The following is a 17,912-nucleotide window of genomic DNA, read 5'->3' as shown; positions in this document are numbered from 1 at the left end:
CGTGGGAAATCTAGTGACAATGAGAATTCTTTTAAGTCTTTAACATCAATAATAAATCTCATGAATTCTGGGAGTGTTTGTTTATGAACTACAGATACTAACGCATTTACAAATGAAAATGCAGCAGCTTAGTGTTTAATCTAAATAAATTGCACGCTGTCAGCAGTACGAACAGTAAAGTCTGCAAAGTATCGCTTTCCTGCGCCACAGGTCACAGTTACAGCAGCGCTGTTCCCTTTTAATATCTCACTTCATCAGAGCACGCAGCACTGCGGCAGCAGAGGTTGAGAAGGTCGTTGACCTCGGTTTCGTGTTTCTGTATTGAGTCAGCGGCCCTAAAAGATCTGTAATGTTTTCTTCTGTTCCCACGCCCCATGTACCGTTCCGTATACTCTTTCTCATAACACTGTGCAGTTTACATCAAAATTTCCAAACTGTTGTCTGATCCTACGAATACCCTAAAAATCTGCCCTCTATTGTTTCTGAAGTGTTGCTCTGCACTAGGAAGGCTGAAACAAACGTAAATTTTTTGCTCAAATTGAATCTACTATACCAATTGACACAGTATTAACAGGCTTGTAAATTAGCAATACTGGCTTGACTGTTCCTTTTCAATTAGCATCAGCTAATTGTTTCTTCTTTCACTTTATTCGGTCATCTAGAAACGACTTTTCTTTCAGAGTCAACCATCAGATCTTAATTTCTGATTTGCATTAAAGATCATCATTCGCCTATAAGCGACTACATCTGTTTTTTCATTATGGTTGATAAAAATGATAAACTGCGCTGCTACCTGCTACTAGTCACCAATCTTAAAAGTTACAAGAGGAAATTCAACATATTTCTGTATGTTTCTTTTATGTTTTCATCCGATATCTAGTTTTTGTCTTATGACGAGCGATGATAGGGCTGGAACAGTACACTAATCGAGAATATTCCGGTGTTTTATTGCTGCTTTAGTGCTCATATAAAATTTATGGACCATAATATTGCATTATTAGTCTCTGTAACGTGAGATAACGTTTATCACAGAGCGCTTCGTGCGGATCTATCGTAACAGCGGGGCCAGCTTCTGGGAAATGCACGAAAGAGAAAGTTGTCTACTAATACCATGGCATGCATCCACATGAAAATCCAAAACATAAAAGTCTTGCTCAGTAGTATCTGCCTACGTCTAGGGACGGCAATTAATCTTGTCTGAATAACATACTACGAGCGCTCATATAATGAACTTAGTGACCAGCTTTAGCGTTTTAAGCAGCCTGTATTCTTTTGAAGACAGAAGCGTATAAATCCTACAAATTCATAATGACGTCCGATCAAAGTTCATTGCATTCGTCGGAAAGAAACTCTTTCAATGTTTTGAGAGAAGACGCAGGAGGCCCAGTTAATTTTTTTCTGTCAGTACTATACAAGGAACAAAGGCTTGCTTACTTTTGATTGTATTAATATCTATCGCTCGTTTAGTTAGGGGTCAGGAAATATAAGTCACGTCATCTTGTACGTTTCCTATGCAGTGATGTGGTTCAGTATTTTCATTTTCTGATGTATAGTTATCTGCTGGGAACACGACTGCGCTACGGAATAAATATTTTATCTTTGTTACTATACTACAGTCTGAACATGGCCAATTAGCCCTTTGGCAGTTGGACGTCAACTGTGGTACCTGTAATTTTTGGGAAAGTCAGATTAATCTCGTAACTCTGCTGATACGCACTGTTGTAACACAAAAAAAAAAATCAAACAAAAATTCGGGCTATCTTCATTTGACTACACTGAACGCTTGGCAGTCGCTTTATCCTCACAGTGCTTACTAGGGAAATGTCAATGATAAGGAAATTGATAATAAAAACTCATAACAATTGTTATTTAATAATTGTTATTTATTTTTCAATAACTCACTTTTAAAAATGTTTTAAACCAAAAACTTCCCAAAATCTAATTTTGCTTCAGGCTTAATGTGATATTTGGGAAAGCGTGCCATACAGAGCGTAGAGTTACACTTCTCACAATATTTCTACACTTTCTCAAACTGGCACCTCCTTGTTTCTCACATTTCTAAATGACGTGCAGTTTCTAGTCATACCTTATGTATGGTACATTAGTCATGGGAGATGAGTCGAGTTTTGGTTGTCTTTCTTTAGTTGACTTCATTTCAAGACCTTTCTTCACGTATGTTCTGGCAATCCGTCATGTGAATTCTTCCACTGAAACTGGAGTTGCTTCGTCGCATCTCTTGAAAGCCAGATATGCATTTGCAGCAGTCGTATCTACCATAATTGTAAAATGGCACAAGTACCGCTTTTTACCACCTACAGCAATTGTACATTTCTCTATTAGACAATGGTGAAGATCGCCGCCTCCAATGAAATTCTTGAATGTGTCCAGCGCATGTAGTTGGGGAGCTTTCCTTTCTGGAATTCCAACGTTGGACTTTGATGGTAGGCAGCACTGTGTCAAAATTAGTTGCTAGTGCAACACACTTGGTATCTTTCCATTTCGTGCCAAAATTTTTTTTTGTCTCTATCAAATTTGAACTTAAACTATCAACTTCTTTTCTTTTTCATTACATTATCTGGTGTTACGGGACGCTTTCTTGTTCTCTTTTCTCTTATGGTTCCACTTGCACGGAAACCTAGCTCTTACAGTCGGGCGAGCAGTTCATGAGTAGTAAATTAGTGCTTTTAAGTGCTTTGTAACTGTTTGGCTAATCAATAATGGACAACATTTTCAATATTACTTTGGAACCTAGTAACAGATTCTCATTGTGACCCTTCTGGTCCTTCGCACAATATGGTAGGAATTTTTATCAGTAGTCGTCACTACCACATAAGGTTGTAGATTATGTCCAAAGCTGATGGGATTGAGCTCATAAACTACTTTATAGAATGATGTCATTAGTATCGCACAATCATTTCATCGACTGCTAGATTTCCCTGAAAGACTCCCCATCTTTGATAATTTTGTATCATAACTGTGTTAATGGATTTATTTTGAAAGGTTTGTTAATTTTTTTAGATTGAGCTTTCTGTTATCATTGAAATGCAGGCTAATACAGAATTTGTTTCCAAATAACTGTCATGACTCATTGCATCTCTCACTATTTGGGCACCGAGATCGTCATACATTGACCAATAATCTCTTTCACTGGACAATTTATGATAAGTAGTAAAGATCAACAACCCAACAAATGCACGAATTTTGTCGGGTACAACTGAAAAGATATTTCATTTTTACACTCCCATGCATAACTTTCAGAAATCTGGAAAGACCGAAAAACATAGAATTTGCTGTTTGAAGTAGCGTACATAGTAATAAGAAACGAACAACTAACCGACCTCAATCGAGGACAATGGGCGCTAACGGGTTAAGTATAAAATTCTATAAAGGCGCACAATTACAGTCTCTTTCAAGTAGTTAATTATTTTATTTATGCATTCATTTTGGCTGACATTGAGTCCTTGGAGGATCTGTTCGCAGTTAACATTGCCCCATTCGGCCAGAGCAGATTCCTCACCTATGCCTTTTCGATATCTCAGTCGCTTGCAAAAATGTGCACTTCATTATAGCGAGATATCAGCTTCGGTCTCGTTGACTACCTTCACACAGGTATCAATAAACTGCTCCACATTAGTTGGAGATACAGGTGGTTCAGTATTGAGTTGTGCGTTCACGTAGGATATCGCAAGCTATTTCAGAAGAGGTGGTCCTCCGTCCAATATTATATATTATATCGTAAAGGTCAACTTCATCCACAGACCATGGCGGGGCCAACGGTCCGGTGGATCGCCGTGTCATCCTCCACCAGTAGCGTCATTGGATGGGTTCAGGAGCAGCGTAGGGTCAGCACTCCGCTATCACGCCCGCAATTTCCGTGATTTCCAGCCGCTGCTATTCGGTCGAGAAGGGGCTGAGTGCTAATCCTTCCACCAAGGTAAAAAAACTGTCATTACCGGGAATCGAAACCAGCTCCACCAAATGGCAGACCGCCGCACTGCCCACTCAGCTACGTAGGTGTACATAGACTACATCACTGGTCATTAAAATTGCAACAATCGTGAAAGTGTCCGAAAACAAACGTGACGTGTTACGTTAACCGGGGACCTAGAAACGATGGAGAGGCTCCGTCCCCGCCGGAGCCACAGTGGTCCACAACCCCAAGACGACTACCGCAGTCCATTTCACCCCTCCTCCGCCCCACACCGAACCCAGGGTTACTGTTCGGCCCTCGGTGGACCCCCCCCCCCCCCCTCCCTTCACCCCTCTCCCCAGGGAACGTCTCACACCAGACGAGTGTAATCACTATATTTGCGTGGTAGAGTAATGGTGGTGTCCGCGTACGTGGAGAACTTGTTTGCGCAGAATCGCCGACATAGTGTAGCTGAGGCGGAATAAGGGGAACCAGGCCGCATTCGCCGAGGCACATGGAAAATCGCTTAAAAACCATCCACAGACTGGCCGGCTCACCGGACCTCGACACAAATCCGCCGGGCGGATTCGTGCCTGGGACCAGGCGCTCCTTCCCGCTCCGAATAGCCGTGCGTAGACCGCTCGGCTAACCGGGCGGGCACGAAGTGACGTGTACTGTACGCTGACAAATATTTCATCACCAGCACTGCAGTAGTGAATGGTTATCTGACGTGAAAATGTCGCAAAGAGGCGCCTGCGTCGCTGAAAACGTTAAATGCAAAACCACGTGCATACTGAAACGAACTTTTTGTCCCAGGCACATATATTGTAGTATAGAAAATAAGATAAACTTATTTCAAAATGTTAAAAAAAGTCTTGTGCTTGGGATGAGGTGTTGTGTCGTCAATGTTTTTCAGATTAGTAAACACTTACTCCCAGAAAAGATTCCAAACTCTCATAATGAAGAAAACAGTGCAACAAATAAATCAATAAAGCATCATGTCAGAATATAATGACTGATTATCGTTTTAATAGTCGTTTAGTTGCGTTGTTGTAGATTTACTGACTTCGTAGAGAGTAGTGCTTCTCGGAGTTTTTACTTGATGGCGGATGCCAGAGGAGATTGGTGCTGCGTTGGTTACGTCGAAAGCGTTTACGCATCTAGCGGCGTCTGTTCTGTAACTCGAAATGTGTGGTAATATCTTATGGGACCAAGCTGCTGTCATCTGTCCCTAAGCTTACACACTATTCACTCTAACTTAAACTAACTTATGCTAGGACAGCACACACACACACACACACACACACACACACACTCACTCACACACACATGCGCGAGGGAGGACTCGAACCTCCGACGGAGGGAGCCGCTCAGACAGTGGCAAGGCGTCTGAGACCACGCGGCTACCCAGCGCGACCTCTGTCCCGTCCACGTACGCACCACGAGCCGTAGCACACATGAACACCGCACCAAACCAGGCACTCTTTAGGTAAAGACACATCTCTTCAGCAAGTATCTCGCTGCTACCAATAACTAGTTATATTAAGTGAATAAAAAATTTATAAAATTGTGATGTAGGCTTTGCTATTTACACAAAAACTTTGGGCCCACGAGTAGCTCCTCGTTATCTTTCAGATGAATCCTGATTCTGTGTACAGTGTGGCGATGGCCGTACCCCTGTGTGGAGGCAACGAAGAGAATGAACGTTGCGAGAACGTGTTTGTAATCGTTTTACAGGTCCCTCACCCATCTTGATTGCATGGGGTGCCACTGGGTACGAAACACCTCCAGCTATGATTCCCATAGCCGGTAATTTGGAGAGCAGATGTTACATTCCTCAAGTGCTTAGGCCAGTGATGACAGTCGCTTTGACGTTATCTTTCATCCAGATAACAGACGACCGTATTTTGCCCCTGCTGTTCTGACCTACCTCGATGCAGATGGTTTGCGACTGTTACTCTGTCGAGCATGTTGTAGCTCCGACACTTTTCGGAGACGTTTATAGCAGCCCAGTCCCTTTACAAGGAGAGAGAGTTACATAAAATTATTATCACGTTTTCAATCACAGTTTCGACTGCTTATGCAACTACGACTTCAATAGTAGGGGGCTACCAAATCAATTAATTAAAAAGCCAATCAACTTAATCTGATTATTTATACAATAAAACTAACTTTTCCCTGGCAATTGAAATCGCCGATAGCTTACCTAAGCAGTGGACTATCGAACGATGGGGGCAGAGGAATTTTCATGGTTGGTTCAAATGGCTCTGAGCACGATGGGACTCAACATCTTAGGTCATAAGTCCCCTAGAACTTAGAACTACTTAAACCTAACTAACCTAAGGACATCACACATACACCCATGCCCGAGGCAGGATTCGAACCTGCGACCGTAGCAGCCTCGCGGTTCCGGACTGCTGCGCCAGAACCGCACGGCCACCGCGGCCGGCGGAATTTTCATGATCACCTATCATTTAATTCATAATATACACAAGATGGCGAAAATCTGCCGAAGTTCCAGGGGCTGTTACTTTCAAATTCTATCTAAAGCAACTGAGTTGCGCAGAAACGCTGACTTCTGGAGCGACCACAGGGCCACTAACATGCTTGCTGCGCAGGGCGAACTGCCATAGTAACCCTCTGCAATGCCACCCCCAATCAAGTTAGCTACAGGAACCTTTCTGTAACTTAGGAAACACACAGAAGGGCGGCATCCGAGAAAGCAAAACTAGTGAGAGAAACTCTCTCGCACCAGTTCGTTGCATTCTTGCATGGAACACTCCCTGTCTAGCAGAAATGCGGCAGTTGTCGCCTTTTCTACGATACATGTGTTGGTTTCCACCACACTGGATGTAACCGTGCACTGCGACATACAGCTTTTTCAAGAGGTTCGCGACAGGATACTCGTAACAAAACCATCTTTACTTAAGGTGCAAATAGGCAAATTGCATGGCGAAAAATCAGCATTACAGCACCATCTATGTCGTAGAGGTAACCTTTTCGCGCTGCGCCCGTCTGCATGATAAATTACTCCTCGCTCATTACTTTCGATCATGATCTCAATTTCTGAGATTCATCTTCGGTTTTGCGATCATACTGTATCTAGTGACTGGAAAAGTTATCATTATTTCTCATTTTTTTCTATGTCTTTACATGTACGCTTGGCTTTACTCGTAGCAGGACTGTGTGTCACCTTACAGTCCAAATTTTTGGGCTGGAAGCTTCCCACTTTTTGAAACGAGAATGGTCTCATATACAGGGTGGTCCATTGATCGTGACCGGGCCAAATATCTCACAAAATAAGCGTCAAACGAAAAAACTACAAAGAACGAAACTTGTCTAGTTTGAAAGGGGAAACCAGATGGTGCTATGGTTGGCCCTCTAGATGGCGCTGCCATAAGTCAAAGGGATATAAACTCTGTTTAAAAAAAAATAGGAACCCCCATTTTATTACATATTCGTGTTGTACGTAAAGAAATATGAATGTTTTAGTTGGACCGCATTTTCGCCTTGTGATAGATGGCGCTGTAATAGTCACAAACATATGCCTCACAATTTTAGACGAGCAGTTGGTAACAGGTAGGTTTTTTTAAATTAAAATACAGAACGTAGGTACGTTTGAACATTTTATTTCGGTTATTCCAATGTAATACATGTACCTTTGTGAACTTGTCATTTCTGAGAACCCATGATTACCTGTAATTACCACATTAATGCAATGAATGCTCAAAATGATATCCGTCAACCTCAATGCATATGGCAATACATGTAACGACATTCCTCTCAATTGCGAGTACTTCGCCTTCCGTAATGTTCGCACATGCATTGACAATGCACTGACGCATGTTGTCAGCCGTTGTCAGTGGATCACGATAGCAAATAGAAAGAAATCCGGGGACGTCAGATCCGGTGAACGTGCGGGCCATGGTATGGTGCTTCGACAGCCAAGCCACCTGTCATGAAATAAGCTATTCAATAGCGCTGCAAAAGCACGCGAGCTATGTGCCGGACATCCTCATGTTGGAAGTACATTCTGTCATTCAGTGAAACATCTTGTAGTAGCATCGGTAGAACATTACGTAGGAAATCAGCATACATTGCACCATTTTGATTTCCATCGATAAAATGAGGGACAATTATCCTTCCTCCCATAATGCCGGACCATACATTAACCAGCTGAGGTCGCTGATGTTCCACTTGTCGCAGCCATCGTGGATTTTCCGTTGCCCAGTAGTGCATATTATGCCGGTTTACGTTACCGACGTTGGCGAATGACGCTTCGTCGCTAAATAGAACGCGTGCAAAAAAATCTGTCATCGTCCCGTAATTTCTCTTGAGCCCAGCGGCAGAACTGTACACGACGTTCAAAGTCTTCGCCATGCAATTCCTGGTGCATAGAAATAAGGTACGCGTGCAATCGATGTTGATGTAGCATTCTCAACAACGACGTTTTTGAGACAACAGCAAAAACACCTACTTGGGCATAACCATTTGTTGCATATCGTGGTTGACGTTTCTCATGTAACTGAACACTTCCTGTTTCCTTAAATAACGTAACTATCCGGCGAACGGTCCGGGCACTTGGATGATGTCGTCCAGGATACCGAGCAGCATACATAGCACAAGCGAGTTGGGCATTTTGATCACAATAGCCATACACCAACACGATATCGACGTTTTCCGCAATGGGTAAACGGTCCATTTTAACACGGTTAATGTATCACGAAGCAAATACCGTCCGCACTGGCGGGATGTTACATGACACCACGTACTTATACGTTTTTGACTATTACAGCGCCATCTATCACAAAACGAAAAAAGCGGTCCAACTAAAACATTCATATTTCTTTACGTTATACACGAATATGTAATAAAAATGGGGGTTCCTATTTTAAAAAACGCATTTTATAACCGTTTGACCTATGGCAGCGCCATCTAGCGGGACAAGCATAGCGCCATCTGGTTTCCCCCTTCAAGCTAGACGAGTTTCGTTCTTTGTAGTTTTTTCGTTTGATCCTTATTTCGTGAGATATTTGGCCCGCTCACTATCAATGGACCACACTGTATATCTGAATTTTATCAACTGATTAACGTACAGCTGTCTGTCTGTTACTGGTCTGTAATCTCTCCCTGTTCCCTTCATTAATCAAGTTATTTATCTCAACAATCGAATTCCCTACTGAACTAGAGGTTGTCTGGTGTCTCTTACAGTCCAGGGAGCAGAAGCTTCTCAGGTCAGATATTTTAATACGACGGTAGAGAAAACGGTGCCAGGCGGAGCCACTCTGCTCTCTCACTGGCCAGACACTATGAATACTGTCCCAGAGTTGAAGCAGCATGGAATGACGTACCCGTATCTGCATTAAAGTTCAGTTCGTCTCGATTTCCAGCCACGTTTGAGCCGTTGTTTCTGAAACAGATTGTAGACCTATGTTCCAAATTTCACACCCTCTATATCAAAGGGGGCATGGGTGGGTGGCAGAAATTAGAGCAAAAACTTTCAAAGAAGTTAATCCAAAAATATTAATAGTTAAAAAATTTAAAACACTGATGAAAATTTTAAAAATATCAGTGAAGGCTTGCAAATGAAGAAGAAGGCACTGGAATTCCAATATCCAATAAATAATATATAAGAAAAATACCAGTACTCTAAGAGGCAACTTCAGTTAGTGACAGAAGCTGACTTACGGCGTGAAAGAACAGTGTTATGAATACAACATACAAGCACAGAAAAGTAAATCTCCCTCATGTTTTAAAAGGTTCAAAAAATTGCTCTGAGCACTATGGGACTTAACAGCGCTGGTAATCAGTCCCCTAGGACTTAGAACTACTTAAACCTAACTAACCTAAGGACATCACACAACACCCAGCCATTTTAAAAGGAATCTTAGCATAAGTATCAGAGAGCTCGACTAAATGCCAAGTTGCAACAAGCTGCCCGTAAAATGCCTTAACTAAGTAAGAACGAATAGGAAGGAAGTTGTGTCTTTAATCCATCTTCAGCAATTGTATTCGTATTTATTGAAACAATCGGCAACCAGCTGCAGAAAAAAATTTCCTTATCAGGTTTCCAGCACCTAGTTGCCTTCCTAAGAAGATTATAACTGTGAATTTCGAAAATAAGACGCATGTAGCATATTGCTGTGGTTATGTGGTTCACAGTGCCTGTACAAAAATTATATTTGTTTGTAGTTTCACATATACGTTGAAATTTGTTGGTTTTCTTGTCTATGTATTTCTCTGCGATCAGACCTACGTCACTACTTAAATAACTGAAACTAAAGAGTTGCTCAAATACCTTGCATTCGATAACAATTTTAATCATCTGGGAATTTTCCTGAGTGGCCACAACTTTTTTTTTAGTTTCAGACATTTTTAGATGATAATTTTTTCTTCCCAACCCTTTTATACACAGTGGTATAAGTCTACATCTACCTTTTGTAATACATCATCTGCATGCAGCATAACATTTAGATGGTAATTACTTTTCAGATGTATGCCTCCATGAACTTACTTCTTCCAATTTCTTATGAGGTATTCTATGTAAATACTAAAAAGAGTCGGTGGCATGCTTATCTGGTTTTGATGCTCCGGATTTATAAAAGCTTTGTTCTATAAAACGACTGAGAGGCTGGAAACCAGAAAAGATGGATGACCTTCAGCTTCCTATTTTAACTGAACCTGCCGTGAAGAAGAAGAAGAAGTAGAATGTGACGACGACGTCGACGATGATGATGATGATGATGACGAATAGGACGTAGTCTGGAAACCTCACGAGGTCTATCTAGAGACATCACTCGTAACATCTTGCAGCTGGATGTAAAGGACAGGCAACATGCAGAAATTGCGTATTGGCTCCACATGCCAGAGGAACTACACGCACAGTACGTTAAGCCTGTGATAATTGCTCTTGTAAACACTCACTACGGAGCAGGAAACTGCGCGTCTTCCAGGAAAAACTGAAAATCCAACAGCTTAAGGTGACTACGCGTATATCGCACGCCAAGGCGAAAATTATCAACACATCTCTCCAGTCTTCTATAATTGCATCTTTTGTAATCGCATTCAGGAAAAGGCTCAAAAGCGACACAACATATTGCTTCCATCCAGTCAGAGGTAGAAAACTAGATTTAAACTGCGATGAGACATCAAGAAATCAAAACATGCAAGTTAGAAGAAAGCTATTAAAGACACGATCATGTCTGTTGATGCCTGCTAAAATGACTTTCCTTGCAGTTCCATCGATTTGGATTCTCTTACTTTTACAAAAAAAGGGGAGAGAACAATATTCTTATTAATCAATGGCTCATGCGTTACTGTGGAACGTGAATTGGTTGCTCAACAATACTTAATATAACAGATTTAGAAATGGCCAATAAAACGAAATTGAGGGAATAGCAGAAAGATGAAACATGACATAAAGGAAGTAATGCAAGCATACAGAAGATAGAAACAAGAAACTCGACAGAATCATAAACAGCATAACAATACACATTGCAAACAGTTATAAGAGTCAACCGTATAATTTCCATGACAGAATCATTAACCTAACTAACTATCTAAAGCAAAACATTAACACACATATAACAGAAAACAATAGAAGACCTCAAAAAGAAACAAGAAATACTTAGCACATCAAATTTTAACGAAAATTTACAAGAGAATTAGCAAGTGCAGAAATAACAGAAAATCCACAATAAGCTACAATAGCAGACCATCTGAGGAAATCACGTCTAACAGCTGCAACAGAAGCCAAAACAATACAATTCCATCATACCAAGGCAGCATAATGGCGGTGATGAATGATAAGGGCCGGCCGCTGTGGTCTAGCGGTTCTAGGCGCAGGTTCGAATCCTGCCTCGGGCATGGATATGTGTGATGTCCTTAGGTTAGTTAGGTTTAAGTAGTTATAAGTTCTAGGGGACTGATGACCTCAGAAGTCCCATAGTGCTCAGAGCCATTTGAACCATTTGAATGATAAGGAGATTTTTTGAAGGATAACAGTATCACCAATATGACCAGTGACCCAACTGCAAGATATGAAAGAAACGCTCAACAAACAAGGAAAAACATTAAAAATGCATTCACAAAAGGCAACATAAAAAGAATAAGACTGAAAAATCCAAAGGCACTTTCTATAAATCCCTTACAGAGTGCGCACAGACTAAATATTCCGGTAACACTATTCATTAACGTTAGAAATGCTCCACCCTATCACATATCATAACAAGGACACACATTAACACACACACACACACACACACACACACACACACACACACACACAAACACACTTTTGAACAACAGCAGGTACCTAGAAAACTCCAACGAATTAACAAACATGATCAAACACGCAGACGTTCTAGACATAGTAAGCCTTGTATCATTTGATGATACATCAAGGTGTACTTGCATTCCGTACATGAAAGAAATACCACCATGCATCAGGAGAATTAATATTTTTTTGTCATCAGTCTTGACTAGATAGATGTTGCCCAGCACGGATTCCTCACCTCTGTCAACCTCTTCATCTCAGAGGAGCTCTGGCACCCAAGGTCCTGAGTTATTTTTGTATGTATTCCAGTCTCTGTCTTCTAGTTTTTATCCACTACAGTTCCGCATTCAGGAGGAGAACGGTTCAAACCCGCGTCCGGCGATTCTGATTTACTGTAGGTATCCGTGGTTTCCTTAAATCGCTTCATGAAAATGCCAGGATGGTTCCTTTGAAACAGTACGGCCGACTTTCTTCCACATCATTCACTAATCCGATGGGACCGATGACCTCGCTGTTTGGTACCCTCCCCAGAATCAGCCAGCCAATCACTACAGTTCCCTCTAGTGTCATGGGGTTATGTTCTGGTGTATCCTACCCTCCTGTCCCTTCTTCTCCTCACTGCTTTCTTTACAGACCTTTCTTCGTCGATTCTACAGAGAAGTTGCTCATTTCTTGTCTTATCAGTCCACCTGTTTTTCAACACTCTCCGGTAGCACCACGTCTGAATCTCTTCCTTCTGATCTGGTTTTCCTACGGTCCGAGATTCTCTACGATGCAATGCAGTGCTCCGGACGTATATTCTTAGCAGTTTCTTCCACAAATTAGAGCCTAAGTTTGATATCAGAATACTTCTCTTCGCCAGGAATGCCCTCTGTGCCTCTTCTAGTCTGCTTTTATGTCCTCCTTCCTTCGTATGTCACGAGGCAACAGAATTCCGTAACTTCATCTACTTCGTGATGACCAATTTTGATGTCAAGTTTCTCGCTAATCTCATTTCTTCTACTTCTATTACATTTTCCTTTTCCCGGTTTAGTCCCATTTCAAATTCTACACACATTAGACAGTTCATTCCGTTCCATCGGTCCTGTAATTCTTCTTTACATTCACTGAAGATAGCAATGTCATCCACGAATCATATCATTCATATCATTTCACCCTGAGTCCGTTCCCTCAGCTGAGTGGTAAGCACATGTTACTGCCTTGCAGGGGGCCCAGGTTCGATTCCCGGTTGGGTCGGAGTCTTTCTCTGCTTGGAGACTGGATGTTATGTTGTTCTCATTATCATTTCATCATCATCGACAAGCAAGTCGCCCAAAGAGGCATCAACTGGAAAGAATTGCAACTCCGCAGCCGAACTTTCCCACGAGGGGATTCCCAGCCGTCAGTGGCATACGATCGTTTCATTTCACCCCGCATTTTAATCCTTCTCTTGAACCTTTTCCAATGGTGGAGACCATTGCTTCTTCGATGTGCAGATTGAGCAATAGGGACGATGGACTGAATCCTTGTCTTATACCCATTTCGATCTGAGCACTTCGTTCTTGGTCCTGCAGTTCATCAAACAAGGACTCAAACAACAAGGCAACATCCTAGACACCTGCATTGACGCAATCGCACTCAAGCCTATAACCAAAATTGTGTTCAACAATGGATTTTATCCCCAACACGACGGACTGACAATGTGTTCACAATTGTTGGTCTCTTAGCCACTGTATTCATGAAAAATCTAGAAAACAAGATCTTCAAACACGTAATAAATAAATTTAAAAAAAAACCGGACAGGTAGGAGTGGGGCTCACGCTCTGAGGATTCTGTAGAAACTTAATTACGCGTATGGATAATGTTAATTTGGCGTGGTCAAGAGGCTGGTGCAAGTCTTTCTGTTGGACGCCACTTCGGCTATTTGAACCTACCACAGTTACACAACCGAGGAAAGAGGACCTACAGCCTTACGAGGCATCTGAAACACATGCTGTTTCTGGCGACTCCTCACATCGTTGAGATGTATAAGCTGGGTTAAAACGAACAGACTATATTAAGATAAAAACTGACGAAACGGTTGTACGATCGACAATCGATCCCGCGAGCTCTCGGTTTCCAGGCACGCGTTTTACCGTCACGTTTTTATTTTTTTCTTTATTTTGTTCGTAACTGCTCTCATCATTTTCTCTGGGCGTGCGTCACATAACACCCTTTCAAGTACATCGTCGAATATTTTACTAAGCTTTTTTATTACAGAGGTCGGTCAGCCCATTGACCGAACACGCTCAGCTGCCGTGCCGGCACCGCTACACCACCACGGCCTAAATGCATATAGGCTCTTCATGTTTTGATAAACGAGTTTGCGTGTGTCTAAACAGCAGACATATTTGGCCGTATCGTTTGATAACAATAGCTTAGAATTTTAAATATTTTACTCCGCCTAGGGATCACTGACCTAATTATATGACATAAATTCCTGAGAGACAGGAGTCTTAACGGTCAGACAGACAGAGACGGACAACGAAGTGATCTCATAAGGGTGTCGTTTTTATCGACTAAGGTAGAGAACCCTAAAAATCAAGTTATTTATTGTTACCATTATAGCGAAGGCATGATTTACCTGACTGATGAACCATATACATCCATAAAATAGCATCAGAAAATGAAGGATTTTAAACCCAAAAATTCATTTCACATTTGAAAAAGAAAGAGACAGCATCAAATTTTGTAGGTCTCACGATGCAAGCCATAACCACGAGCAGAACCACCACCATTCACGATCAGTCAAATCATCCATCGACAGACAAAGAAGCAAGCTTCCGTATCAAGCTCCACATATTACACAGAACACCAATAAACGAACATAATTACACACAGAAGTTGAACACAATAAAACAAGTAACAAGGGATAATGGTTATGATACCTATATGACAGAGAAAGTCGATAAAAAAGTATGTGAACGTACAGGGGATGAACAAGCCAAATGCATTAAAGACTCTGCCCGGCAGCACCGGCAACACTACATACAAGACACAGCAGAACAAGAATCGGCACGAGAAATAAAATGACACATGCTTACCTACTGTAGTAAAGTAGCTCACAGAATGGGGAACAGTATAAAGAAACAGTAAACGTCCACAGAGAAATTCAACAGAGCAAGACCATACGAACTTAGGCTGATTTGGCTAAACATTATGTCAGCCACCCACAGCGACACTGGATGCCGCCCGGTGACGTTACGGGCACGTGACGCGGTAACATAAGTGTATAAGCGTAGAAGACACGGACTGGGGATCACCCTTGCGAAGATACGGGCTTAAAATGGGGAAATTCAGTGCGCAGTGAGATAAGACACTTTGACAAAGGGCAGATTATTATCACACAGAGCCTGTAAAAGAGTATCTCGAAAACGGAGAATCTGCTCGACTGTTCACGTGCTAATGTCTAAAGCATCTACGGAAAGAGGCACGGTAGTGAAACTACCATTAGTGGTAGTAATCGAAGACACACTGACAGCTGCGAACCACCTCCATCCCCTCATGCATGATGTCTTCCCCGAAGGTGATGTCATCCCTTACCAGTATAGCTGTAAACATCTCGGAGCCAGAACCGTTTTACAGTGGTTTGAGGAGCATTATAGTGAACTCACGTTGATGTCTCGGCGACCAAATTCGCCTGACGTAAATCCTATGGAACCCATCTGGGTCGTTATGGGGCGGCGTTTTGGCTCATCGGCGTTCTTGCTACTCTTATCAGTCAGTATACGACGGAAAAATAAGCAGGAAGTTTAAAACAAGATGTTCAGAACGTCTCAAAGCTCTAAAAAGTTGTATCTCAGTAACATATTTGCTGTCTACAGTCCACAACCGTAACTCAACTAAAATAGGAAAAGATCTGATAATTCTATAATCCAGCAACGGTAAACTATATACTTAAACTAGAAGAAGACTTGTATACAGAGAAAGCATCAACAGACGGAAAACTACAAACGACTACACTATGCAAAGTGAAGAAGTGTAGCTTGCGAATGGGTTTCCGCAGTAGCACGTATCGTGTTTGTGTGCGATTTCCATAACAGACGAGAACGGTTACTTCAAAAATGTAAGGGATAGCAAAATATACTCACGAAACATTTCACGGAACAAAATTACGTTTTATAGATATAATGAGCTGCTACCTCGTCAACCAAACTCACAGTAACATTATTTACTTGCGCTTGACAAGCTACCGCAATACAGTAATGAAAGGAAGGGTCTGCAGAAAGAAAATTTTTAAAGGAATGACAACAAAGTAAAAAAAACTGTTTTAGGCCTAGGTTCTTTAGAATAATTATTACTTAAAAGTGTTTGTGTTTTAAAGATCTAAATAGAAGTAGCCACTGTTGATGTTACAAAGATAGTGGAAATATTCAGGCAGTTCTGAACAACAATTATTTACACAACAGAAATGAAATCCAGTACAGTATGGAAAAACTCTAATCCAAATATCCGAACGGGGATGTGAAGTCCACTTGTCGCGGAGAAGTGTCCACTGTGACTATTCTTCCTCACTTGATCACATACCAAACACCAGTGAGAACAACTCAGTATGAAAGTAAATAACGATTTCGTCAAACAGATAGGAAGCTGACACCAGTCGTACGCTCACTTAAGCTCATCGGACAAAATTTGATTCTCGCACTAAAAAAACATGCACACACTGACCATCGGAAGCTCTGTGTTTGGTGAAGAACAGGTACCAGACGTTCGTGTATGAAGTGGTGTGTAAGTACCAGTGTATGTACTGTACGGAATCAACACAGGAAGGTAGATTGACGTGGGGATGCAACGGAGTGGCAGATGGGATTGGACATTCCCATGATCATACAGTGAATGAAGTTGCCCCATTTGTTTACGTATGAACGCAGGCTGCCCAATGTGTCTACAAGGAATGGTGTACCACTCGCAGTTACGTAACACGCCGTAAGAATAGTGGTCTAAAGTATCCTAACCAACAGTAAGCAGAGACAAATAATACGAGCTTGTCAAGAAACCCGACAGTAATCGCTGTTGTCGGTGAATACAAGAGTATCCCACCAGTTCCTGAGCGAACAAAAACGCCGAACCAAGAGCATTACGCGGTATTATCGTCATGTCTCCGGAGGTGTCTGATTCTTGATCTGATGTATCAATTGTTGCGCGGGACCGCTTGGAGTGAAGGAACAGGTAGAACTCCTTACAGTCGCTCCCATCAGGCCCCGCACCAAGTGACATGCTGCATTGGGCTTATAGCTGTCAGGACTGATAGCACAAGGCAGCCGTCCCCCAGCCAGCTTTGCACCTACCGCCGCGGGCGTCAGTCGGCTCGTACTTTGAGACGCAGTCACCTGCCGCATGGACGCCACGATAAGGCGCCGCATAAAAGGCTTTCATCCGCGGATTAGGCTTCGTAAGTTGCCTGCCTTCCACCATGTCTCAAGCCAAAGACCAGGTAAGGTGGCCAACTCTGCTCTAGCCACACTTCGCACAAAACCTTTCCGTCTGTGGTCACCGTACACTTGGGCGTATTTGAGGGTAGTTTGTTTACTCCACAGCTAGTTAGGTTTTTAAATGTTGCAGATAAATCTGTCAATAAAACGTAAGGAAGATTACTACTGTTGATTCTACCAGGTCTCTGAAGAAATCCTGAAAGCGATTTTTTGTTGTTGAAGTTTCTAGTGCTGAGAAATTAGGAGGAGTGATCTCTTTTACTTGGTGAAAACTTTC

The 17,912-nt window shown here is 42.0% G+C and overlaps 1 protein-coding gene across 2 annotated transcripts in view; it reads left to right on the top strand.

The window, feature by feature from the left end:
* Positions 1-17,912, top strand: part of LOC126334708 (sodium-dependent nutrient amino acid transporter 1-like) — a 175,729-nt gene that overhangs the window by 101,360 nt on the left and 56,457 nt on the right. Inside the window, exon 1 of one of the 2 annotated variants that reach the window (XM_049997218.1) lies at positions 17,505-17,637. The exons of the other annotated variant lie outside the window; for it this stretch is intronic. Coding sequence (XP_049853175.1) covers positions 17,617-17,637 — 21 coding nt within the window. The 5' untranslated portion in view covers positions 17,505-17,616. Of the gene's footprint in view, positions 1-17,504; positions 17,638-17,912 lie in introns of those variants that run through there. 2 annotated transcript variants of the gene reach the window in all.

The sequence above is a fragment of the Schistocerca gregaria genome, chromosome 2, assembly GCF_023897955.1.
Source record: "Schistocerca gregaria isolate iqSchGreg1 chromosome 2, iqSchGreg1.2, whole genome shotgun sequence".
Lineage (NCBI taxonomy): Eukaryota > Metazoa > Arthropoda > Insecta > Orthoptera > Acrididae > Schistocerca > Schistocerca gregaria.
This window is presented reverse-complemented; position numbering and strand designations above follow the sequence as displayed.